General features: G+C 40.5%; 2 protein-coding genes across 2 annotated transcripts in view; one reads left to right on the top strand and one right to left on the bottom strand.

Annotated features, from left to right (window-relative positions):
- The window catches only part of NMNAT1 (nicotinamide nucleotide adenylyltransferase 1), a 49,750-nt gene that overhangs the window by 6,867 nt on the left and 16,162 nt on the right, over positions 1-26,721 (top strand). The gene's annotated exons all lie outside the window — the stretch shown is intronic.
- On the bottom strand, positions 9,075-19,307 carry LOC110199399 (uncharacterized). The gene is made up of 6 exons (XM_078146226.1): positions 19,221-19,307; positions 13,504-13,612; positions 10,892-11,051; positions 10,510-10,640; positions 9,265-9,493; positions 9,075-9,190 (listed from the first exon to the last, which is right to left on the bottom strand). Exons 2-6 carry the CDS (start codon positions 13,588-13,590, stop codon positions 9,075-9,077), a joined length of 723 nt encoding a protein of 240 aa, XP_078002352.1. The 5' UTR covers positions 13,591-13,612; positions 19,221-19,307.

The following is a 26,721-nucleotide window of genomic DNA, read 5'->3' as shown; positions in this document are numbered from 1 at the left end:
TTGTTTTTTTGTTTGGGTTTGTTTTTGGTTTTTCTTTTTTTTCCCCAGGCCTTTGGTGTCTTTGGGCCTTAAATACCTTGAAAAAAATTGTGTTATCTCCAGCACAGAACTCTGTATATCTGGTATATTCTATTCTTTATTTTTTTCTTTTCTTTTTTTTTGGTGAGGCAATCAGGAGTAAGTGACTTGCCCAGGGTCACACGGCTAGTAAGTGTGAAATGTCTGAGGCCAGATTTGAACTCAGGTCCTCTTGACTCCAAGGCTGGAGCTCTATCCACTGTGCCACCTGGCTGCCCCTATTTGGTCTATTCTAGCAGCTTTTCCCATACTTTTTTTCTTCAGTGTCATAGCTCTATTTTCTAGAAGCATAGCCAACTCTGAAAAGTTAGAGTTTGGCCGTTCGCTACAATTTCCTTGAATGGTGTAAAGACTTATAAAAATATTTGCAGATCTTTTCTATCTTTTCTTCTGTTATCTTTTTTCTAGTTTCATCCTTAAATGCCTTCAAAATAACTTGCTTAGTTTCTATAAAGTTTCTTTAAAGTGTTTTTTTTCCCTTCACTGCTTTTTTTTAATGAGGCGATTACTGCTCATTATCTTCTACCATCCTTCTCGGTAATATTTAATAAATGAATTCATATTTTAAACCAGTTTTGGCTTTGGCTGCATCTCTGTCTACTTGACAAGTAAGTCAAGTATTTGCTACAGTAGTTTTTAGGTTCTTTTGGTCTCATTAATGAGCAATTGATTTATATTAGCAAATTTCTGTTTGAAATTATTGTAATTGATTTTGACATCCTTTTTATGTATATGTTTCCCTTTTTTATGTCAATGACTCATTTAAATAGGGCATATTGGAGTTATTTTAATTGCAGGCTATACATCCTTTATTCATTCCTGCCTCACATTAATTTTGACCTGTGCTCTGATCTGACAAGCTAGTGATCTGATTGTACAAACACAAACTTTTAAAAATGTTTTTTAAATTAAATTTTACTTTTGTCAATTAACAAAAATTGATTTTCTGTCTCTCCAACCCAGTCCCTCTCCATTGAAAAATAAATACAAACCAAAATAAAACTCTTATTACAAATGGTTGGTTGTCATCCTTCATTCTCAAACAGGACCAAAATCACATCACCATGTTGGAACCAAGGTAGAGTGTGTCCGACCGTGGCTGATCAGCTGTCTCTAAATTTGCACATCTCCTGTTTCTTTTGGGCTACTTCAATTCTGCTTTGCTCATAGAGCACGGCACCTTCTCTGATGAGGGCACACCCTGCTGGATGGCCTTGTGCCACTATCTTCCATGTCACACAGTCAATTCCAGAGTTCTTCAAAGAGACCTTGAGAGTGTCCTTGTATCACTTCTTCTGACCACCATGTGAACACTTGCCTTTTGTGAGTTCTCCATAGAATAGTCTTTTAGGCAAATATACATCTGATATTCAAACAACATCAATCTCTGCAGTAGAGTTTGAATGCTTGGCAGTTTAGCTGGAGAAAGGACCTCTGTGTCCAGGACCTTATCTTTCCAGGTGATCTTCAGAGTCTTCCTAAGACAATTCAAATGGAATCAGTTCAGTTTCCTGGCATGGCGCTGGTAGACTGTCCAGGTTTCACAGGCATATGGCAATGAGGTCAGCCTAATGGCTCTGTAGACCTTCAGTTTAGTAGGCAATCTAATACCTCTTTCCCACGCTTTCCTTCAAGGCCTCCCAGACACTGAGCTAGCTCTGGCAATGCACATATCAACTTCATTATCAAGGTGTACATCCCTGAAAAGTGTACTGCCAAGTTAAATGAGCTTATCCACAGCAGTCAACATTTCTCCATTTGCTGTAACCAATGGATCCATGTATGGATGTTGTGGTGCTGGCTGGTGGAGAACCCGTATTTTCTTGGTGTTAATTGTTGGGCCAAAATTAGCACAAGCAGCGGAGAATCGATCCATACTTTGTTGCACATCAGCCTCAGGGGCTGTATTGAGTCCACAGTCATCTGCAAATGAAAAATCGAATACCAGCTGTCCTTCCACTTTAGTCTTGGCTTGTACCCTTTTCAAATTAAATCACGTACCATTAGTGCAGTAGTTGACCTTGATGCTATGTTCATCCTCATTGAAGGCATCTGACAACATTGCTAAAAATGTCATGCTAAAAAATGTGGGAGCACGCACACAGTCTTGTTGCATTTCACTGGTAACTGGGAAAGCATCAGAGCATCGTCCATTATCCAGAACCTGGGCAAGCATGCTTTCATGAAATTGCCATATGATGCTGATGAACTTCTCCAGGCAACCACATTTTTGCATAATTTTTCACAAGCCCTCATGACCAACAGTATCAGAGGCCTTGGTCAGATTGACAAACATTGTGTACAGACCTCTGTTCTGCTCTTGGCATTTTTCCTGGAGTTGTTGGGTAGCAAACACCATACTGACCGTTTCTTGGCCTTTTCTGAAGCCACGCTGGCCCTCAGGTAAATGACCTTCTTCCATGTAAAGGATCAGGCTTTAAGGAGGACTCTGGCAAGAATCTTGCCAGCAGTGACTGAGAGGACATCCTAAAGATTTTTTCCCTATTCATCAGCTTCCCTTCTAATTATAGCTACATTGGTTTTGTTTCTGCAAAACCTCTAAAATGTATTTGGTCAAAATTGCCTATATTTTATCAACTGATCTTCTCTGTTCCTTGTTTTGTCATTAATTCTTCCCCATCCATAGAACTGAAAGGTAATTTCTTCTTTGCTCTTTTTATTTATCATGTTGTCTTTTATATCTAAATCATATATCCATTTGGACCTTATCTTGGTATATCGTATGAAATATTTCTATATATAATTTCTGCTAGTCTACTTTCCAGTTTTATCAGCAGTTTTTGTTACTAGTGAGTCCTGACCCTAATAGTTGGGTTTTGGGGGGGTTATCAAACACTGCCTTACTGTGTTCATTTACTTCTGCATTTTGAATACCTAGTCTGTTCCACTAACTGACCTCTCTATTTCTGAAACAGAATCAAATTGCTTTGAGGACTAATACTATGTAGTATCGTTTGAGAACTGACTCCACCAAGTTCCTTTCCTTCCTCTTTTTTTTCGTTATTTATTCTCTTGAGATTCTTGACCTTTTGCTCCCCCGTGTAAGTTATGTAATGCCTTGGTAGTTGGTTGGTATGGCAATGAATAAGTAAATTGATTTAGTTTGTATCATTTTTATCATATTGCTTCTGCCTACCCAGGAGCAATTAAGATTTCTCCAGTTATTTAGGTCTTTCTATTTCTGTAAGGAGTGTTTTGTATTTGTATTCACTGTTATAATGTTTTGCAGTGTTATTAAAGCAGGACTCAGATAACGTGTCATTGTAAGAAGTTATTCACAGGTCAGGGTAACATTAAAGAGGTCATTTAGGCCTATTTCTCTTTTGCCTTTATTCCAAACTTAGTTTCTTTGAGACTGCTTAGAATGACAAATGCTACATTTATCATGCTATTCCTTTTAAACATATAATAAAGTAATCATGTAACTTTATTTTTTCTTTTATTTTTCTCTCTCCCACCCTGGAGATGGCTACCGTTAGACACAAGTGTGTGTATGTATGTATGTATGTATACATGTATATGTAGAATCATTCTTATATCAGTTCTTTTCTCTGGATACAGATAGCATTTTTCTTCGTAAGTCCTTTGTAGTTAATTTGGGTATTTATAATAGTCAGAATGATATAGTCACTCAGGGTTGTTCTTAAAACAGTATTGCTGTTACTGTATAAAACATTCTCTTGATTCTGCTCTTTTCTCTCTTCGTTATTTTGTGCAAATCTATCCATGTTTTTCTAAGATCATTGAGTGCATCATTTTTTGTAGTACAGTCACAATAATATACCATCACAATCATGTACCATATCAACTTGTTCAGCCATTCTCCAATTGCTGGGCATCCCCACAATTTCCAGTTCTTTGCCACCACAAAGAAAGCTGCTGTAAACATTTTAGAACATATAGGTTCTTTTCCTTTTCCCCTAATCATCTTTGGAAATAGACCTAGTATTGGTATTGCTGGGTCAAAATGTATAGGCAATTTAATAACTCTTTAGGCATAATTTCAGATTGCTCTCCAAAATGATTGGATCACTTCACAGTTCCAACAGTGTCCTGATTTTTCTCATCCCCTCCAATGGTTGTCACTTTCCCTTCAATCATTTTAGCCAATCTGATAGGTGTAAAATGATATCCCAAGGTTGTTTTAATTTGCATTTCTCTAATCAATAATGATTTAGAGTATTTTTTCACGTGACTATAAACTCTTTTTATTTCTTCACTGGAAAACTGCCTGTTCATATCCTTTGTCTGTTTAACAGTTGGAGAATGATGTGTTCTTATATATTTGACAGAGTTATTTTTATACACACACACACACACACACACACACACACACACACAAAATATTCTTTCAGAGTTGTTTTTCTTTATCACATTGCTTCACTGTATAAATTGTTCTTCTGGTTCTACTCCCTTTACTCTGTATCAATTCATACAAGTCTTTCTAGGTTTCTCTGAAACCATCACCTTCTTCATTTCATAGTAGTTGTCATAGTAGTTGTCTGCAGACCTCTCCATCGCTTTGTGCTAACCTGGGGTGGAAAAAGGACTCACTGTAACCTTTTCTTGGATTCCCCCACCAGGACTCAGCATTTTCTAGGTCTATTTGGAGGAGTTCTGAAGTGAGGAGCACACTCTCCTGCTTCTGCTACTCTTCCATTTTGGCTTTGCCTCCTCTCTGTCCTTCCATTTAGCTACAGTGTCTTTCTGCATTCTGGTGTCATTTATAACAAAATGTCAAGATGAGTACCATTCATTTTGTCCAGTAGTGTTTGTCATTGGATAAGGATTTTACATTTAGAGTATCAACAGACAAGTATTTTTAAAAATAAAATTAAAAAAGTAACCTTTCTCTACTTGGTTATATCCCAGAGATGTTAACAAGTGGCACAAAGGGCAGTGTTCTCCAACAAGGATTATGCCAGTTTGCAAATTAGAAGTGGTAGAAGTCACACATGTCAGGGATCCTTTCCATTGAGTGTGTGTGTGTGTGTGTGTGTGTGTGTGTGTGAGAGAGAGAGAGAAAGAGAGGAAGAGAGGGAGACAGATAGACAGACAAGAGACAGAGAAACTCTTTGACCCATCAATAGCATTTCTAGGGCTGTATCCCAAAGAGATCATACAAATGGGAAAAGGACCCACATGTACAAAAATATTTATAGCAGCTCTTTTTGTCATGGCCAAGAATTGGAAATTGAGGGGATGCCCAGCAATCGTGGAATGGCTGAACAAGTTGAAAAACCTGGGAAGACTTGTATGGTCTGATGCTGAGTGAAGTGAGCAGAACCAGGAGAACGTTGTACACAGTAACAGCCACAGTGTGATGACTAACTTTGAGAGACTTATGTCTTCTCATCAGTGCAAGGATCTAAGACATTTCCAAAAGTCTCATGATGGAAAGTGCTATCCACATCCAAAGAAAGAGCTATGGAGTTTGAATGCAGATTGAATCATACTATTTGATCTTTTTTTTTTCCTTCTGTTTTGTTTTGTTTCCTCTTTCTTCTGGTTCCTTCTGTTGGTTCTAATTCTTCCTTACAACATGACTAATGTGAAAATAAGTTTAATAGGAATGTATATGTATAGCCTATATTAGATAGTACGCTGTCTTGGGGAGGGATGTGGGGAAGGAGGGGAGAAAAATTTTAAACTCAGAAGTTTATGGAAGTGATTGGTGATAAATCAAAATAAATTAATAAATTAATCCCTTAAAATCCTTTAAAAAATTCTTTAAAAAAAAAGAGACAGAGAGATGGAGAGACACAGAGAGAGAAGCATTTATGTAGCACCTGCTGTATATCAGGCACCGTGTTAAGCACTTTACAGATACTGTCATTTGATCCTGACAGCAGCCATGGGAAGTAGGTACTATTATTATCTCTATTTTACAGTTGAGGAAACTGAGGAAAGCAGTGGTGAAGTGACTTGTCCAGGGTCACACAGCTAGTAAGTGTCTGATGCTAGATTTGAACTCAAGTTCCTGACTCCAGGCCCAGCGCTATGTCCACTCTGCCACGTAAGCAGATGTAAAAATAAAAGATATCCATAAAAATAAGACTTATTAAAATGTATTTAAAGATTCAGTACAGAGACTCATGCCTTTTGTGTTAGAAAAAGTTTACATATCTTTATTTGCCTTAACATTCACTCGTGTCAGAAAACGTCATGGTTTCTAAGGCATCAGTAGAATAAAATAAGAACGATGCTTACTGAATCTGATGTCGGCTCAAACAGAGTCTTGATTTTGATGCAGAAATGATGAAAGTGTGTAAGATGCCACAGGGCCTAAGAGGAAAACATCTGATTAAAAGCAGCTCTCCCACTGCTGCTGGTTAATTATCAGGCACATCTTTTCAGTAAGTCTGAGATGCCTTGGTTTTGCTGCTAATCTCTGACGTTTGTAGTTTAAAGTAAAATCTCAAGTTGAATTTGTTAGACTTATGTACTCCCAATTTAAAAAGTAGAATTTCATTAGCTATTTTTTTTTCTGAAGCTAGGATAAAATTCAGTTAGAAATGTTGAGCAGACTTTCTGCCAAGGGGGACGAATATATTTCGTGGGAAAACAATACTGACGTAAGTTACTGGACCTTTCAAAGCAACCTGCAGAGACTGTCCATTATCCCCCCCTCCCCTTGTTGCTGAGAGTTCTGATTTTAAAATAGAATTTATAGCAGGGTTATTATTTTCAAATAGGTTCTGCTAAAAGGGGATGCTTTAGCTGATGGTTATTTCGGAGTGGGCAGAGAGCATGGCTAGCATGACCAGCAGGATTTCAGAATCTCAGGACTTCTGGGAATTCCAGCTGTCCTTGCCATCTTCATGACAAGTCACTCACCTCTCAGGATCTTGGTTTCCTCATTGATCAAGTGAAGGGAGGGCTAGACTCAGTGACATATAAGATCTAATTTTATCATCCAGTACTCTTAGTTATTACTTTGTGAGTTGGTCAGTATGTCAGGGACTTATGATTTCATCAGTCTGGAAGGTCTGGCTGTGACTATAACCCATCAATAATGTGGCACTTTCTACTCTGGCCCCCACTGCCTGAAGGCCAGGCGTGTTCCAGTTCATCTTTCCCCCATAATTCTCCAGCACTATTAAGAGGAAGTTAGGGGTGTCTAGGCTCTCTGCCATTGACACCAGCCCCATTAATGGTGCACCCTCAGTTGGAGGCGAATTCCTGCTCCCCAGCTCCATTTAACCATGTAACAGTCAGATTAGCTTTTACCAAGCACTATTCATTTCCCAGGTATGTGGGGGCTTAATCCTGCCTTTCAGCACCTCAGTAGGCTTGCAGTTTAGCTCAGTTCCTGTATAGCACAGCCCCAAGTTCCAAGTCCAGAATTCCCCTTGGGCTTGAGTCCCTGGTATCCTGGCTTCTCAGGGCTTCCCTGCTGGACTGGATGGCTGCATATGCAGCCTGGAATCTTGGCTCCAAGGTCTCCATGGGGATTCCAGGATTCCATTGCCTGTGCCTGGAACTGAAAAGACAAATGGAACAGACCAGAACAAAACCTTAGGTACTTTTCTCGGGGGGGGGGGGCACAGAGTCTAAAGAGAGAGAGCAGGAGAAGGTAGCCCTTCCCCGCTCTCATCAGCTCACTTCATGGCATCCCTGCTGTGAGTGAACTCGGATCTTTATCCCCCTCTGGACGATGCAGGTAGGAGAACAAGACTGTCCCTGTCCTGTAGTTTTCAAGACATTCCTCTTCTGGCTATTTAGCCAGTTGGAAGAGGCTGCTCCCACCCGTATTGGTGGGATGAGAGGGATTGCTGAGTATCTTCTCCCAGAAACAGCGCGTCTCTGTGTTAGGTGGTCTGGCAATGTGCCAAAAGCCCCTCGGGTTTTAGTGATTCTCCCATGGCTATTTCAGGCTGGATTTGAACCCCAAGACCTGCACTCTTAGCTATGTTGGGCTGCCAATTTCAGGTGACCTGGTAGGGTTTTTGCTGTGGTAGCGTTCTCTTTCTGGGAAATAAATGTTAACAGCCAACCCACTCCCCCCTGCAGTAACTGACGCCAGTATGAAGGAAAATGGATTGGATGGTCTATGAGATTCCCTAGTCACTGAGGTGCTGTTATAGTCACAGATGGGACCAGGTTAGATGATGTTTATTACGTTGTAGTCTTGGACTTCCTCCTCCTCCTGGCAAATGTATCCTGCTACATTTCCAGAAGAAAAGGGAGCAAGCTAGCCAGTGTTAACAACAGTAAAGATGGGATGTGTGTGCATAACCAGGTCTTTCCTGTTAATAACCCCAAATTTGTAAACAGACACAGAGGGAGTAAAAGTCTAGCCATGATGCAATTTAATGACCTGCTTTCTCTAGAAGATCACAATTAGATAATGAGATGCAGAAAGGCTGTTTTACCCCATGGGGGAGGGGATGGTGCTTGGTCTAGTGCCTGGGATTATTGTCATCCCCAAAGTCTCCAGATTTTTTTTTTAGATGCAACAGTTTGACCCTGTTAAAACCTCCAATCTGAGTCATTTTGTTCTTTAGAAACTAAAGCTTTGTGCATTTTTACAAAAATGCTACCGATTCCTTCTTCCTCTTTTTTGGTAGCTGTTTCCATAGCAATACGTCTAGCTGATGCTAGGGTGAGGTCTGTGCTCCAAGCAGTCCCCACGCCCTTACTGCCAACTTATTTGAACTGAAAACAGATACAGAACAGCAGAACAGATGTCTTGAGAGTATTTGGGAAAATGGTCGTATTGAGGGTGAGGTTGATGTTTCAGAAATCCCCGAGTTGAGTGCAGCTGTTTATCAGCCTCCTGTGGTCACTGCCTGTGAGAGAGTAGTTAAAGCTAACTCAGCCTGGTATTCTGGATGCCCAGTTTGGACTGTGTGTCCCCTGAGGCTGCTGCAAGGATTAGCTCATCTCTTCTGCTAAAAGAAATGGGATGGGAGACTTTGGTGGGAACGCTGCCAGCAAAAATCTGTGGTCGTCGCCCGACCTGGCAGAGACAGCTATCTAAAACGAGAGAGCGGCCTGACCCAGATGCCCGTGGCTGGCTCTTTGTTCAGCCCCAGGCCTGGAGAAACCACGTTGGCCAGCCAGATCAGCCCCGTGATGGAGAAGAACACTAGAGAGGAAAAAAAAAGATCTTTAACAATGGAAATGCAACGAATGTGAGAAGGAGGCTTTCTCCCAGTCTGCCATAATTCTTTGTCCTTTGTAGTTCCATGTAAAAAGAATCAGGGTGTTCCCTGGCTTGCCTGCTTCCACTTTGGCAGGTGCTCCTACTGAAGTGTCCATAACCCATGGTCTGTCCACTCATCCCTGATGAGAGTGGGGCCCTCCACAGGTATTGACACCTACTTGTAGACACCAGGCTGCCAACTGACAAGAGCAGAGACAGGTGGTAAAGTTCAGGGGTGGTTTTCTCCTGTATAAGAAAGTGCCTGTGAGGAAGCATTCTTTTCCTTCATCTAGCATTGAAAATCAGCATCAGTGGCGGCTTCTATGGGAAGATTAATTGATATTTCTTTGGCTGATAAAGCAAGATAAAGGAAATTTACTCCCATGTCAGACTAAGCACAAATTTAATTTCTTGCCAATACCATAAGTGGTTTTTAGATTATTCTAGGAATATGGAATTTTAAACCACTAATATAAAAGTCCCTCGATTATCGTGTGATATAGTGAATAGAGGGCTGCCCTTGGAGTCAGGAAGACAAGAGTTCAAGTCCCACCTCTGACACACACGCATTGAGCCCCTTAGGTCCTCATCTAAGGCAATAAGGTGCAGATGAGTTGCTGAACAGTATGGGTGGAGGGAATTCTCACACAAGGAGTTACCTGTACTGATGAAATCACTGCTCTAGACTAAAAATAAAAATCCCTTAATTATTAAATTGAATGTGTTGTGGTTTCCACCACCACTACCACCATTAAGTCTGTTTAAATAATGACATGGGGGGGCAGCTAGGTGGCGCAGTGGGTGGAGCACCGGCCCTGAAATCAGGAGGACCTGAATTCAAATGCGGCCTCAGACCAAATACTTGACATGTACTAGCTGTGTGACCTTGGGCAAGTCACTTAACCCCAATTGCCTCACCAAAAATAAACAAACAAATAAATAGATAGATAAATAAATAAAGACATGGGTCTGAGTAGTCATCCCCATCTCTCCACATACAAGCATTTGCTCTTTGTATGCCCTGAATATTCTAGTGGCATAATTTCCTTTTTTCAGTCAACAAGCATCTACCACGTATCATCTACCAGATGAGGAGGGAGGAAGGAAGTACACTCCAGGCAGGCAGCACAGCCAATGCAAAGGCACAGAGATGGGAAAGGGAGGCCACATATGAAGAATGGGAAGAACCGTTTGCCTGTAGGATTTCTTACATGACTCAGGTTAAGATGAACCTTTAGGAGCACTCTCCTTTAGAAACTTACACAGTTGAAGGCCAAGGCAGTGAAGACCATAGTACAGACTCCCTCAGCAAAGGAGGCGACACCAAAAACCACAAAGAGCCCACCCAGGGCCTTGGGCCCTGGTTCCACCTGAGTGAGGAGCAAAGCCAGGCCTGAAAGGAAAAGAGGCAAACAGTGGGCTGTGATGAGGACAGCTTAGCTTATAATCGTTTCCTTCAGTGCAGATTCACCTCATATATCTGTTTCTATGTCTGTATATGTGTATCTGCACACACATACAGAGGAAATGCAATCAGCTAATTTTGTTTCTGTACGTCAGTTCTGGGAAAACAGAGTAGTACCCAGGAAATGACCTGTTTGTCCCCTGTAGTTCAGTATTCAATTAGAATGGTCAAGAACTTACCGATAGTGAGGAAAGCAAAGATGATGTTAACCACCAGGTTGCAGAGGAGGGGCTGGCTGCAGTAGTGGGCAGACCTGGGCCTGGAAATCAGCATGCCACATGACAATTTAATCCCCAAACCTGCAGGCTCACCAGTGACTTGGGAGCTACTGTCCCCTCTCTAGCCTCTATTCTGTCTGGAGCTCTGGGCAGCTGGGTTTTCAGTTGTCCGTTTTTTACCCCCACCTTTAGTAAGGGTGGAGATAGCCCACAACTCACAAGAGGGTTATTTCATAGAACCAAACTGCTTTGAATATGAAACATTTATGTGAGGGAATGCTGCTCTGTATTTCCAATTCACATTAATGTGATATTTGGATGAGGGAATGATTTTATTTTCTTTGTAACAGCAGTGATACGAGAGACAGGATGATATAGTAGAAAGTGTGCTGGATTTGGAGATGGGGACCTGGGTTCAAATCCCAGCCCTGCACTGGTAGTAACCTGTGTGACTCTGGCTTCATTTCCTCATCTACAAAATGAAAGGATTGGACAGTGACTTCTCAAGTCCCTCCCACTGCTCAGTCTGTGGTGCCATGAGCCTGTTTTAAATTGTCCATCTTCTGCAGCGACAATCATAGATTGAAAGCTGGAAGGGAGATGAGATGTCATTTCATCCAACTCCCGAGTTCCGAGTTAGGCTGATTTTGCAGGCATCTAAAAGAGCTGAGCCTTTTCTTCTGTCTGAGGTAGGTCCTAGGTCTGGTCTTTTGAGCTCCCACATTACCAGTGCACACTTTCTTGATGCCGAGCACAGTGTAAAATGCATCAGATTATCCTGGTCTTCATTGATTTAGTGGCCGAGTCCCTCATTGGCCTCGTTCTAGTTTTCTGGCAGAGGATCTTTGGGGGGAGCTTTGTTCTGTGATTTTGGTTGGGTCACCCTCAGCCCTTAGAGACATTAGCTAATGTTGCACTGGCAGGAATTGGTCCCTAGGGGATGCAGAGATTGTAATAATGAACTTCTCTCAATGTCTCATTTTTAATGGCTTTGGATGTACTAAGAAGCAGGCCTTGCTCTCAGGTTATACTTAAACCAACCCTCCTCTAGCCCACCTAAACTTAACGTTAGAAATTTTGTATGAATCATTTTCTATCTTCAAAGAGGTGACTAGATCTGATTGGAGCCAGGAGAAGAAACCATGGGACAGGCTGCAGTTAAATTCTTTTCAGGGAGTCACAGCTCCTCCACAGGTAAGACAAGCTTTAGGTCTCAGCCTCGAGGTGCCCAGACTCCCACACACAGTAGCATCAGCTGCAGGGGCTGGGAAAGCGCTTACCTGAACAGGACCCAGAAGTGAAGGAGCAGAATGGCCAGTCCAGAGAAGAATATGATCACCTGGCTGAATACAGTTTGTTCATTACTTATTCAGGGGTAAGATCATCTCTCATAAACCAGCTTTGGGTTTTGTTACAAGGCAGTGAGTGCAGTGTGAAAATGCTGTGGCTGTTCTTTGCAGCCTCGCCACGATTCCATGTCTAAAGTCTATCCTGTTGGCTTCACAGTGTGGCTAACTCTGCCTTGGAAACAAACCTGGATCTCTAGGTTATTTGTAGCAACAGTCAGGCCTTCTTCCTAAGGGAGTTTTTCTCTCACAGTTCCAAAGAGAGCTTCTAGTTGAGAACTAGAACACAAATCATTGTCAGGATGTGCTTGTCATTGTACACTTGGGATATATTTCATCTAATTGAAGACTCCCTGGGCCCGGGGCTGGGGCTGCCCACTTCTGTCCTTTCTGCCTTCAGATGACATAGTAATGTCATTCAGACCCTTTGCAATTGGAATGGGTTTTTTTAGGGGAATTGAGTGGTATAAACTCTCTATAACCCCCAACTTTTTTTTTTACTAATGTTGAAACAAGACTGATTTATTTTTGACACATGTGTGCCGTAATTTCCAAATGCACATGTGGAGTGTAAACATCTTGGCCAATACATTTAGTTCAGCAGTACTGCCATTGCTCTAGATATTTTTGGAACTCCTCTTCAGAAATTGACTTCTGAGTAAGTATATGAGCATTAGAACAAAATCACTCAGACTCAGAACGGGCATTACCTAGCTTGCCTGCCTCCCTGTTTTCCAGACTTGGCTCTGAGACCCAGGTTTTTGCAGAAATTAAATACGCCCTCAAAGGAGCCACCATGGAGGATATTCTGAATCATGTGTTGGAAGCCCTTGAGGCAGACTGCTTGGAATAAGACAGCCCTCATTTGGATGCCTAAATTCTGCTCTCTTTGAAAAAAAAATGAGGCACTGCTTTAATAATTCCTCCTAAATATAGGTGCCTCTTGTGAACATGCTGCACTGTCACGTGGAGAACTGGACAAATAAAGATTCTGGTCCCTTTTCTCTCCTCACACTTTCTGGCCTGATGGTTGAATCTCAGTAATTTTTTATCGAGCAACTTGATTTGGCTAATGCCTCAGAAAGAAATAACAACTCTTCCATATTTAGGCATGTTCTCCGCCCTCTCCAGCACTTCCATATGGGGTCACCACCCACAGTTTAAGAAGTGCTGAAAGGGGTCACAAGTGGAAAAAGTTTAAGAAGCCCTGCTGTAGTCAATAGTTTAGAAGTAGATACTGAGCCTGAGACGGGTGGGTCTGGGAAGCCAGTGGTGTAAGTGATAGGCTGTGTGCACCAAAGTAAAGTAAATCATGGCTCAGATAATCCTTGAACACCTAAAAGAGCAAGGAGAAACCAAAGCCTTGTTGTTAAGCCTCTAAGGTCAGGAGGTCTCATAATGCTGGTGACATCCTGGACCCTTTGGGCAGTCTGGTGAAGTCTAGGGACTCTTTCTCAGATGTTTTTAAATAGAGTAAAATACATAGCATTACAAGAGAAACCACTTATATTGAAATATAATTATCAAAACATTTTTTTAAAACAAGGTCGTGAACCCAGGTACCTATCTCTTATGCCTTACCCAAGCCTCTCCTTCAGGTGAGTGGAAATCCCTGTCCCTTGAGTCATTCCTTGTCCTCAATTTGGGGGTCAGATGGAGGCTTCCCACATGGTTTCTGCTCTCCCAGGCTGGCTATGCTTCTCAGTGACTCTCATTTGAGAATAGTGACAGAAGCTTGTGACAGGCAGAGCTGGAACACTCCTGGCTCAGGTGACAGTAGTCAACTCAGTTGGCCTGCCCTCATCCCCTACCCTCCCAGCTTCACTTAGAAGTGCAGTCAGCTGTTGACAGGGAATGATGCAGTTCAGTTTGCCCGGGAAGGTTTAATCCATGACTTGGTTGCCATGGGAGCCAGAAGGAGACAATTGGCCACAGTCTTGCTCCAGCAAGCCTGATTTAATGCCATTAATTTCTTTTCCAGTGGAAATTGGACCTACTTAAGTAGGTCCAATTTCCAGTGGAAATTGGACCTACTTAAGTAGGTCCATCAGTTATAAACTGACTAAAAAAAGAAACTGATATGTGAATGTTATGTGGAAATAAATGTCTAATGTGAATAGTTCAGAGAAACTTGGGAAGATTGTATGAACCTGTGTAGAATGAAGTAAGCAGAACTAAAAGAAGAGTATTGTCCAGTGACAAACAACAACATACATGAAATGATCACAGAAAGGAAAAGGAATGAATTCCAAGGGAGTGGAAACCAATCCTGGTGCCAGAGGAGAGAGAATGAAACACTTCTCTCTACACATTAGAAAAGGAGAGTGGTAACAGAATGCTATACACACTGTCAGATGGGGTCACCGTATGGAGTGTTATTTTCTTTGTAAAATGGAGAATTTAATCTAGGGAGAGTAAGAGGGGAGGATGTTTCCAGAAATGGCCATAACATAAAAGAAGACAAAAAACATTTCAGGGAGAAGAGAGTTAGGAGAATGGTAATGAGGCACCCATAGCAGGTGGGGGTAGATTTTAGACATACATGAAGGAAGCCAAGTTGTTAATGCAAACCTTGAAAAAAAAAAGGTTCAGTGTTGGGGCTGGTTTTAGGTTGAATATACCTTACTGATTTGGGAACTTGAAACTAAATAAGATACTGATCAGATAGGATAGGTTTAGAGCTAAAGAATCTTAGAGGTCATCATATCCAACCCTCCCATTTTACAGAAGAGCAAACTGAGGCCCAGAGAAGTTAAGTGACTTAACCAAGGTCAAGGTAGAGTGACCAATTGATCAATAAAACATTAAGCCCTTAGTATGTGCTAGGCACTGTGATGAACACTGGGAATGCTTGCCCCCAAAGAGAGCACATTCTAATGGCATGTGTGGCAGAGTATCTGGGGGGTGCTGAGGAGGCCTGGCTACTAGCAAGATCAGGCAGGTGCCAACCTCTCCAAGAACAGTAGAACCAAGATGGAGGAGAAGGTCCAAGTGGAGGTGGCATGGCAGAGCGGGTCTAGAATTGACCAGGACCCAACACTGTGGCCTCTCATTCCAGGTCCAGCACTTTTCCCACTATGCCATGGGATCATGAGAGAGCATTCAGAGAACATTCTGGAGAACCGTGGTTCTTCTAGTTCTGATCCACATTTACTAGTAAAAATCCCCAAAAAGACTAGAGAAAAATCTGAAACCTCATCAAGTAGACTGTTCTTACCAGTAGTAATATTTTTTGGGGAAAAATGTCTGAAGTGCTCTACCATGAACAACATTAAAAGCTACAGAAGAAAAAAACAACAACAGGAAAGAATGATTAAAAATGGTCTCATTGATTTCTGCCCACACCCTGTATGGTACTAAGGAAAGAGGGTTAGGCTGGGAGTCAGGAAAGACTTGGGTTCAAATTCTGCCTCTGATATCTGGCCATTGTGCAGTTAACCCCTCTCTGTCTCGATGATCAGTAAGTGAAACTCTTTGTAAACCTTGAAGTGCTGTGTAAATAGCACTCATCCTTTTTGTGTACCTTGGTATCTTCAGAGCGCTGTGTACTTCTCTTGGCATTGTGGGTAAAAGGCAGGACTTGGGGTCAGGAAGGCTTGGGCTCATAGGGTCATAGATCTGATTCTGGAAGAGATCTTAGGGGCCTCTCATCCAGCTCCCTCATTTTACAGTTTAGGAACCTAAGGCCCAGGGAAATTAAATAATCTGGCCAGGTTCTTTGACGCCATATCCTGTGCTTTTTACACTAATAACATGCTGCTGTCTCCTCAGAACCCTCCCTTTGATGCTAGCATTGTGACCATGGGCATCTCATTTAACTTGTCTGAGTCTGTTTCCTATTTGTAAAACAAACAATAATCCTTGTGGCTGTACCTCACAGGACGTGAGGCCCCAGGGAGATGGTGGACTTTAAAATCCCATAGAATTACTTGTTGTTACAGCAGAGGGCTCAGTAGATGTTTGTCAAAAATTAAAAAAAAATTAGAAAAAGGGGCAGCTAGGTGGTGCAGTGGACAGAGCATCGGGCCTGAAGTCAGGAGGACCTGAGTTCAAATCCGGCCTCAGATCACACACTTAACACTTAATAGCTATGTGACTCTAGGCAAGTCACTTAACACCAATTGACTAAAAATTTAAAAAAATTTTAAAAATAAGTAGATGTTTGTCAGGTGAACGAATGTCGATTCTTCCTCAGAAAGGCCTCTCTTCTGCCCCTTCCTTTCCATTTTCTTTACCACCACCCCAGATTTTCATTTCACAACACAGGAGCCTCCTGACTGTTCTTGTCTCCAGCCTCTCTCCTTCTTGTCTTGTGTATTCCTACAAAATGAGCCTTCCTGAAAGACCACATTTATCACTTGGTTCCGCTACTCAGAAACCTTCAATTGCTACTTGTTGTCTGCTGAGGTTAAACTTTCCATTCCTAACCTCCCGCCGGGCTGGCCCCAAGCCACCCCTCCGAGCTGATCTGTTGTTATTCCTTCATAAAAAAGAGCCCTGAACTGGAAGCAAGAGGACTGTCCTCAGGATCATTCTGCTCAGTTACTGATGGACTCTGAGCTTTATCTGTTCAATGGCTGCAGTGTTGCTAGATCAGTGAGGAAGCAAGTGTGTCTCATGGGTGGCATTGAAGATTGGTTCAGGTTTTTAAAATATATAATATTTTACTTTTCCCCAAGTTACATGTAAAGACAATTTAAACATTTATTTTAAAAAAATTTTTGAGTTCACTCTGAGGTGCCACATCACACCTATCAGATTGGCCAACATGACAAAACAGGAAAATGATAAATGTTGGAGAAGATGTGGGAAAATTGGAACACTAATACATTGTTGGTGGAGTTGTGAAATGATCCAACCATTTTGGAGAACAATTTGGAACTATGCCCAAAGGGCTACAAAAATGTGCATACCCTTTGATCCAGCAATAGCACTTCTAGGGCTATATCCCAAAGAGATTAAACAAATGGGAAAAGGACCCACATGTACAAAAATACTCGTAGCAGCTCTTTTTGTGGTGGCAAAGAATTGGAAATTGAGAGGATGCCCATCAATTGGGGAATGGCTGAGCAAGTTGTGGTATATGAATGTAATGGAATACTATTGTACTATAAGAAATGATGAACAGGCTGACTTCAGAAAAACCTGGAAAGACCTATATGGTCTGATGCTGAGTGAAGTGAGCAGAACCAAGAGGACTTTGTACACAATAACAGCCACATTATACAGTGACTAATATTGTTAAACTGAACCCTTTTCAGCATTACAAGGATCTAAGACATCTCCAGAGGCCTTGGGATGGAAAATGCTGTTCACATCCAAAGAAAGAATTGTGGAAGTCAAATTGCTATCACTTATTTTTACCTTCTGTTGAGTTTTGTTTCATCTTTCTGATGGTTCCTTCTATTGGTTTTAATTTTTACTTACAACTTCACTAATGTGAAAATATGTTTAATGGGTATGTAAATGTAAAGCCTATATCAGATTGTGGACCATCTTGGGGCGGGTGGGGGGGAGGAAGGGGGATAAAAATTTTCAACTCAAAAGCATATGGAAGTGATTGTTGATAAATCAAAATAAATTAATAAAAATTTTTTAAAAATTAAAAAAATTTTTTTTGAGTTCCAAATTTTCTCTCTCACCTTCCCCCTACCCTTGGGACAGTAAGCAATTTGATATAGGCTCTACATGTTCAATCATAAAAAATATATTACCATATTAGTCATGTTGTAAAAGAACACATGAACCCAAAGAAAAAAAATACAGAAAGTGAAAAATAGTATGTTTCAATCTGCATTCAGACTCCATCAGTTCTTTCTCTAGAGGTGGATAGCATTTTTCATCAGCCTCCTTTGGAATTATCTCATATCAATGTATCACTGAGAATAGCTAAGTCATTCACAGTTAATTGTCATACGGTATTGCTGTTACTGTGTACAATGTTCTCCTGGTTCTGTTTACTTTACTTTGTATCAGTTCATGTAAGTCTTTCCAGGTTTTTCTGAAATCAGCCTGCTCATCATTTCTTATAGCACAAAAGTATTCCATTACAGTCATGTACTACAGGGGCAGCTAGGTGGTGGACTGGGTAGAGCACTGACCCCGGAGTCAGGAGGACTTGAGTTCAATTCTGGCGTCAGACACATGGTATTTCCTAGCTGTGTGACTCTGGGCAAGTCACTTAACCCCAATCGCCTCACCAAAAATAACAATAATAATAATAATAATAAATTACAATTATATACTGCAACTTGTTCAGTCATTCCCAATTGATGGTCATCCCCTCAATTTCCAATTTTTTGTTGCTATAAAAAGAACTGTTTTAATATTTTTGTGCAAAGATCCTTCCTTGACTGTATATTGTTGCAAAGCATCCTTGTTTTAGCAAACAGAATGTAATTTATATCATAAATGAATGGAATGTGGTGAAAACCCCTCATAAAATCTCAACTCAAAATACAGGCCTTTTGCCCAACTGTGTGAACAAATGGTTATATCGCGTCTGCAGGGGACCCCGGTGGGGGTGGGAACAGGAATTTTGCAGGGATTTGCAGAATTTGAACATTGCAAGATAACCACATCTGTTTGTTTGTCACTATCTCTGGGAAGATTTACCTTCAAGCTTGGGGGGTGGGGAGATGAACTGTTGGAGAGGGCCCTATAAAAACCTGCTGTATCTGTGTTCAGGGCGCCCTGACACTGAGAGGTTTTTCAGTGTGGGTGGCCCTTTCTCGGGAGATCGTAATAAAAATTCCTTTCTGCCTTCTACCTGGAGACGCCTCTGAATTTATTGGAAATAAGGATAGCTGTCCCACACAGCTTTTGGAGATCCCACCGAGACATTTTTCTTGCCTGGGGGAGATTGTCCCTATGAGGATCCTCGGGCAGATACCCACTGGGAATTTTTTCCCCAGCGGTCCCTGGATCTTGTGGGAAGAACTCACCGCAGTTGGGTAAACCGTTCTTGAAGAGAGGAACTCGGGGAAGGCAGAAATGAAAACAAGCAGAGCTCCAACGGTGCTAGCGAAGACAGTCCGCAAAGAAAACTGATTTATGGTCACGTAAAGTTTGTGTACACAGACCCAGGAAGCAAGATCCCGTGTGTCCTTGGCACCTAAGCGGTTCGAGTCCGTAAGGCAGCCAAGGCCAAGATCTGGTGACCCCTGGGTGACCTGCGTGAGGAGGGAGGAACGTCTATGTGGTTCGAGTCCGTAAGGCTCCCGCTCCCCTAAAAGGAGTTTGGTGAGATTGGGTGAGTCCTGAGGGGATGAGAACTCTGGAACCATGGGAAAATGAACAGTCTAAGAGGGAACCTGGGACAAAATGAGTTTCTTTTGACCGGTCAAGGTTAGAAGTAGGATTGTGCACACCCTGTCTGTCTATGGATGTTTTGTGTCTCCCAGAAAAATTTTGGGGTAACTTTGAGGTCTGAGATTGGAAAAGGAACAGTGGGAAAGACCTCCTGCCTCAGGCTTTCTGGAGGAGATTGAGATTAGAATCAAAAAGGAGAGAATCTCAGAAGTTAGTGGAAGGCCAGCAAGCAGCCTTCAACTGATAAGGAGCCCAAGATGGGAGAAGAAAAAGGTTGAGGATTAGAATTCAGGTTTAATGGGATCTGAAGGCTAAGAGTTTGAATGGCTATCTTTATCCCTTCCTCCAATGTATACGGTATGGGAGCAATGTGTTTAACATTACAAAAATAGGGATTTTTAACATTATAAAAACTATTTGGGGAGAGTGTTTTCCTAAAATTTTGCAGGTCATTGTGATTGGAGATTGTTAGGCTGTTCAAATACTTATTGGAACCTAGAGGATTTCCTTGCATAAGGGAAGAAAAGTGATTAAGCCCAGTTAACTTTGAAGTAGGAAAGAAAAAAGGGAGATAATTGTTTAAAGCAGGAATTAGTTACACGTGTCTTTTAAGGGAATATATAAACTTGTGGAGAATATTTGTTTTAAAGGTCCAAGAGTATTGGATTTATAACAAAAATGTTTTTAAATGTTTATCACATATAGCAATTATAAATTAGGATCTGATTGGATTTAAGTTTACTGTACTGTAAAGGAAAAACCTAATGGCTAGTATGGAAAAGAAAATGAATGATGATTGTAGAATGCTTAATACAATGCATATGTTAGAAGTGGCACTATTATTTAATGTAATTGTGAAAAGTACTAAGAGTAATAAGAGAGATAATTTCTGTATATGATAATTTGGAAATGTAATTGATATTATCTAAAGTTTATTATTTAAGTTATTACTATATTTCTAAATTGTATTGTATTTCTAAAACTCTTAGATTGTAAAATTTGAGGGACCATTGTGAGGTAGAAATGGTGTTCAAGTAACTCTTGGCCTGGAATGGGTTTTTAGTGATAAAGAGTGGAGATGTCTCTTTATCTTTAATGATGAAAATGAGATAATTTGAAACTGTTAAATACCTAGTGAGGTATATTTGATTATTAGGCTATGATAGTAGATTTTCATTTAAAATCTTGACTGTTATAAACATGTATGCTGGTTTAAAGTTATTAATGATGAGATGAATGATTTTCTGTACAACATGACTTAGAAGTACATCCTTCTAAATTGATAATGGGTCATTTCAAAATTTATTACAATTGTGGAAATAATTTTATAGCGAATGCCCTGTGGTACAAACATTTTATTGTGGAAAAACTTATTGATATGTATTTGGAATTAGTGAGGTGTTCTGTCATATCAGGGCCTCAATTAGAAATTGGAAAAATAGAAAAATATGTGTACATATATATGTTTTTCAACCCAGGCCTTCTTTAGGCTAGCTATTGGGTTTGTTGGGGGATTTATGAGCCAGGCTCTTTTGGCAGATACTAGCTTGCCTGGGGATGTTTAGGCCAAGTAGTGTCATTGGGGTTGCATCTGGATGTGGCCTGAGGCTATCAGACCCCATAGATAATAAAGAAAAGCCAGTCTAGTGGTGTGGGAGTGGCCCCAGGAGACTGGACCTGATGAAAGAGTTCAGAAAGAAAGAAAGATCTTTATTGGGTCTGTTTTAAGTTTTTGATGTACTGCTTACATATTTCTGAATTTTTCTTATGTGATGTAATCTGGTAAGCAATTGTATTAGTTATGGTGTTGGAAGAGCAATTCATTTTATAACCTAGAATGTTAAATTAAGAATTGTGCCTTCAGAGAAAAGAGAAAAAAAAAGGAATGGGTAAAGGCTGTTGGGGTATTCTATATGACCCTGTTCTGTAACATTTCCTTTTTAAGTACTATGTTTCAGACATGAGAACTTAAAAGTTTTCTCTGTTGAAAGGAAGGTTTTAACTGGGATTATCTGGCTCTCACCTATGAAGTTTAAAATTGTTAACTAAGCTATTTGGAGTTACTGTTTAAGTGAATTACTGGTAGAAGTATTTTTGTGTGTAAAGAAACTATGTAATTATGCCAAGAAAGATTTTGTAAAATCTCATAATTTTTATCAATCCTGTGCAGGAGTTTTCTGAGGTGGAACTCTTACTGATTAAGTGGCCCATTGTAGACACCTCTGGACTAAAGAAATTAGGTAACTAGGAATTTTATGGTGATAATCATTTAAGATCAATTGAGCCCCAATAAGAGCCAAAAACCTGAACTAATCTTTTCTTCCTGAGTGAGCTAAGAATGCTGATCAAGAGCATTCTTATGTTTATGACCACTGGGCCTTTAACCCAGACTACCTTGATGGTGGTAAAGGAGACCCAGATGTCCTGCATCTGACATTTGCCTATCTTATTTAAATTTCTTTTCTCATGCTCAGGTTAAACATTTGGAGACCATGAAACTGAGTAACCCAGATATCCTGAGTCAGGGTGGAATGTTACTTATCACTAACTTGTGGTCTCTTTAACCAATGTTCAGGTTGACAGTGGTAATTAGGAAATTGTAAGCTGTTTTTAAGAGAAGGAGATACTTTTATGAAGAAGATGTTTTGATGAAATCTTTGATATTCTTTCAGAGGGCCTACTAAATTTCCTTTTGCAAGCTAATTTGTTGCAATAATTTGATACTGATGACAGCTATGTCCGAATTTAATGTGAATTTTCTAAGTTTCATTCCTAGGGATGTTGTGTCCTTGAATTGCCTTAAATGGGTACTTTCAGAGGAACAGTTTTTGAGCTTCAGGTAGCATAAGAAGGACACTGGTCTCAAGAATGAAGGTCTGAAAGTTCAGTGCCCCACTCTATGTTTTTAAGGGGTGGATGTAAAAGTGAAAAAGATAGGACAGCTAAAATGTCTTAGCAGATTCTGGAAGTTTTTGAGATTGATCCTTAAGGAGTTTCTTCCCCTGCCTGGTTATAGGGAGGAGGGAGAGGGGCAGCAGCTACAGCCTGGAGAAGGATGGGTCAAGGTAAAGAAACCAGCCCATCCTTCTATCAATAATTTTACATGATCTGGAAACACAGTTGTTGCCATCTGAAGTTTATTGTTTATGCTACAGCTAAAACAATTTAGTTATCGCTTATGAAAATTATGAAAATTGCTTATGAAAATTATAAGATTGTTGGTTATTGTTTTAAAGTTAAAACTTAAAACTGGCAATTGATCTGTGTGTGTGTTGACTGTTTTGATCTGAATTCATTCCATGGCCTAGAAAGAGCTAAAATTACTATTTGAACTTATATGTATAAGATTCGAGTCCTGAAGGTGTTTCATTCTTTCAGATTAAGAATGGTTTGAGAGATATAGATACGCTTGAGAAACAGAAAGGTAAATCTATTTAGAGTAGCAACTTATGATCTTAATGGAAATTTGATTTTACTTGGATGTTATTAGGAACCATAACATGTGTAGGAAGTTATGTAAGCTACTTAGAGCTCACTTTGGAGATGTTCCCTAATTAATGTGAGAATATAGTCACACCTGAAACTCTGATGAGGGGAATTTGCTATCTAAGACCTTGGAATCTGTTAATGAACTATTATTTTGAGTCTAACTCCAGGTATGGTTAACAAAGAACTGATTGGGCCTACTGATCCGTGACATCAGCAACCTGCAAAGAGGTTTGTGAGCTGCACCTATGAGCTGCAAGAAGGTGTTCTCATGGGAAGGCTGGGAGAGCGACTTTTCTGCATGGCTGAGGTAGGATTCTCCTGACTCAATTTCCCCACTATGACACCTGGCAGACTTTAAGCCTGGCTCAATGCAGTTTGCAGTTTGACATAACACTCTGCCTGGAGTTGACAGGAAGTTGGGGAAATATTGTTCCCTTATCATAAGTCTCAAATATATATATACATTAACTAAGAGGCTCATAAATCTCTTAGCGGCAGGTTTCTATAATCAGAAGGTTTGCAAATACAGTAACAAATTTACTAAAATAGTTGATTATGAAAAATCTTAGGTTACTATAGAACTGGGACTAGTGTTCCTGTGTGTGTTCCTGTATAAGTTAGAGTTCGTTAATTCTTGGTAATGGCATAGAGACAATAGGTCAGGGGCTTGTGAAAATGTTAGTTTGTTATTTGGTTAATATCATTGTCTGGGGTTTTGTTACATTAAAAGAAGAATGGCTTGTGGTGTATTTTGTAAATGCCATCAAAGAAACATGGCATGACTAAAAGTTTAAGATCTTATATGTACTGTGTTAAAATTGATTATTTAATATATTTATGTATGTACTGGAGCCTGCTATGAATTCCTTGGTGAAATCTCATCCTCCTGTTGAGGAAATTAATAATGGATTAATGTAAAGTATGAGACACTGAGGCCTGATGTGAATTTCTTAAACATGATGACTGGCCATGGTTCCAATTTTGAGTTTGTAAAAATGATCAGGGTTATAAGGATTAGAAATGGTAATTTAAAATTGTGCTAAGGTCACTTTTGTAGGAGGATGGACAGAAAGCTGGTTCCTACAAGAAGACAAGAAGAAGAATATGCTGAGATGCTGTGCTGGAGGTGGCTGGAACAAATACCAGCGATAGAGTGGAGGACTTCTTCCCTGCCAGACAGCTGTATAGGAAAAGCCTTTTTGAATCTTAAAGGGACAATTGCAATATTGTTTTCTTTTGGGTCTCTATATCTGCATTTAAAAAGGGGACTGCCCCCTTGATTTGTCAGTTCGTAGATCATCTTCATATTTTAAAGGGTGATGGTTAAGGGAAGAATTCAGATGAGAAAAAGAGTGAGGAAGTAAAGAAGGCAACGAAGAAGACATGATAGACAAATTTTATGGTTAGTTGAGGATTCTCTCTCAAAATTACTTCGATTAGAGGTTAGGGCAGAGGGATCCAAGAAAATGATGATACAGAATCAGGTCAGATGGGTCAGAGATGGAGGATGAGATAGTGAAGGGAGTGTATGGGGAGTGGTGTGAGGGGTTTTCAATGAGCCAGTGAGAGGAGGGATTGAATGGCATGTGGTGAAAACCCCTCATAAAATCTCAACTCAAAATACAGGCCTTTTGCCCAACTGTGTGAACAAATGGTTATATCGCGTCTGCAGGGGACCCCGGTGGGGGTGGGAACAGGAATTTTGCAGGGATTTGCAGAATTTGAACATTTCAAGATAACCACATCTGTTTGTTTGTCACTATCTCCGGGAAGATTTACCTTCAAGCTTGGGGGATGGGGAGATGAACTGTTGGAGAGGGCCCTATAAAAACCTGCTGTATCTGTGTTCAGGGCACCCTGACACTGAGAGGTTTTTCAGTGTGGGTGGCCCTTTCTCGGGAGATCGTAATAAAAATTCCTTTCTGCCTTCTACCTGGAGAAGCCTCTGAATTTATTGGAAATAAGGATAGCTGTCCCACACATAAAGAAGACATGAAAAAAGGGTTAGGAGTAGAGAAAATCTAATTCACCCTGTGACATCAACATAGATCCTAACAGATCAGATTATTATCTTATACACACACATACATACATACATACATGCATATGTGTATGTATTAAATAATCTAATCTAAAATAAGTCCACAAACTATACCTGACAACTTTAGGAGAAGTGAATGCCACTATTCCAAATGTATGGGATGGTTATAAACAAAGAGACAGTATTTGTCTTATATAATAATTAAAATAAAGCATTTCTTTCATCACAGAGTAGGTATTTTCTTGTTTTCTAATGCAACACAGCTGTGTCTCACTACACATGAATTCTCTAATCATTAGTGAGAAATCTCACTGTACTATCATAAGCTATCTTCCTCAACAGATGCTTTATAAAGCATTTACTAAGTGCAAAGCATTGTGGCAGGTGAGGACTAAAATGACACTAGTTGACTTTTTCCCGTTTAAAAATTTATTAGAGTATAAATTTTTTGTCACCAACAAAGATGGGAAATACACATGTTGTATAGACAATGAATGTGTACAAATGACAAAGCAAATAATCCATGGCAGTCACTCATAACATATTTTAGGGATAGGGTTATCCTTCCTGAAATGCATCGTGTTACCTTTTACAAATGAAGTTTCATGATTGGTCGGCTTTGCTTGTTACAGAATCTGAATTGGAAGGAACCATGTAGCTATCAAATTCTACTGGCTTTAGGAAAATAATCCCTTCTACAATAATCTTTTCTATATTTCAGAGGTTTCCCTTTTTTTTCCCCCCTGGGGAATGGATGACCTGGGAAACAAGAGTTTCAAATAGATGGAGTCATGAAAGCTGCTAGTTCCAGTAATGCCTTTGGGCCTGGCCTTGCCATAAGGAGGTCTGTTCCTATGGTGTATGTACCCAAGGCATGGCTCAGGAGAGGAGGGTTGTCATGGGAGCTTTCTTGAACCTGGATGGAGGGGGTGGGGAGTCAGAGATTCCACAAGGCCTAGTCTTGCCCCTACAAATATCCTGCTTTCTCTGAATTGTGTTTATCTTCTCAAAACAACAATGGGTCACAAAGGCACCTGTGTTCTCCTGAAGTAACACAGCCTTGACTGCAATGGTTTAGTTCTTGGGTATGCTTGAGGCTACTTTTTTCTTGGGAAGAGAGGGCCAATAAGGAGCCTCTGGGAATAAGGAAGCTGATGCCCTTTTGGAGCATGCTCATTTTCTTTGATGATTCTCAGTGGTCTCCAGTTGCCTGCATAGGAGGATCCCTGCCATCAAAGAGACTCCAAATGCCCCTTGTACAAGAGGCTTATCCTAATCTCCTCACTCTAGTTGTTTGCGCTCTACCCCCTCGAAAGTAAATGTTTTATATTGGAAAAAAACAAAAACAAAGATCCTTCCTTCTCTCTCTCTCTCTCTCTCTCTCTCTCTCTCTCTCTCTCTCTCTCTCTCTCTCTCTCTCTCTCTCTCTCTCTCTTTTTAAATATCTTTGGGATACAGACCTAAGAATGGTATTACAGGTTAAAGGGCATGCACGGTTTAAAGGTTTTGGGCCAGAGTTCCCAGTTGCTCTCCAGAATGGTTAGATCAATTCACAACTCTACCAATAGTGCATTAGTCGCCCAGTTTTCCCAACTGCCCTCCAA

The sequence above is a fragment of the Phascolarctos cinereus genome, unplaced genomic scaffold (genome assembly GCF_003287225.1).
Source record: "Phascolarctos cinereus isolate Bilbo 61053 unplaced genomic scaffold, phaCin_HiC Scaffold_726;HRSCAF=1367, whole genome shotgun sequence".
Lineage (NCBI taxonomy): Eukaryota > Metazoa > Chordata > Mammalia > Diprotodontia > Phascolarctidae > Phascolarctos > Phascolarctos cinereus.
Note: the sequence above shows the minus strand (reverse complement) of the source record. Positions and strands in the feature narration are given on the sequence as shown.

Excerpts from the sequence above, each read along its gene's own strand:
- LOC110199399 (XM_078146226.1), bottom strand. The coding sequence starts at position 13,590 with ATGATTTACTTTACTTTGGTGCACACAGCCTATCACTTACACCACTGG. Across the intron at positions 9,494-10,509 it reads CTGCCTTGGCCTTCAACTGT|GAGAAAACCACCCCTGAACT; the intron begins GTAAGTTTCTAA and ends TTTCTTATACAG. Across the intron at positions 9,191-9,264 it reads ACAAAGGACAAAGAATTATG|TGTTCTTCTCCATCACGGGG; the intron begins GCAGACTGGGAG and ends TTTCCTCTCTAG.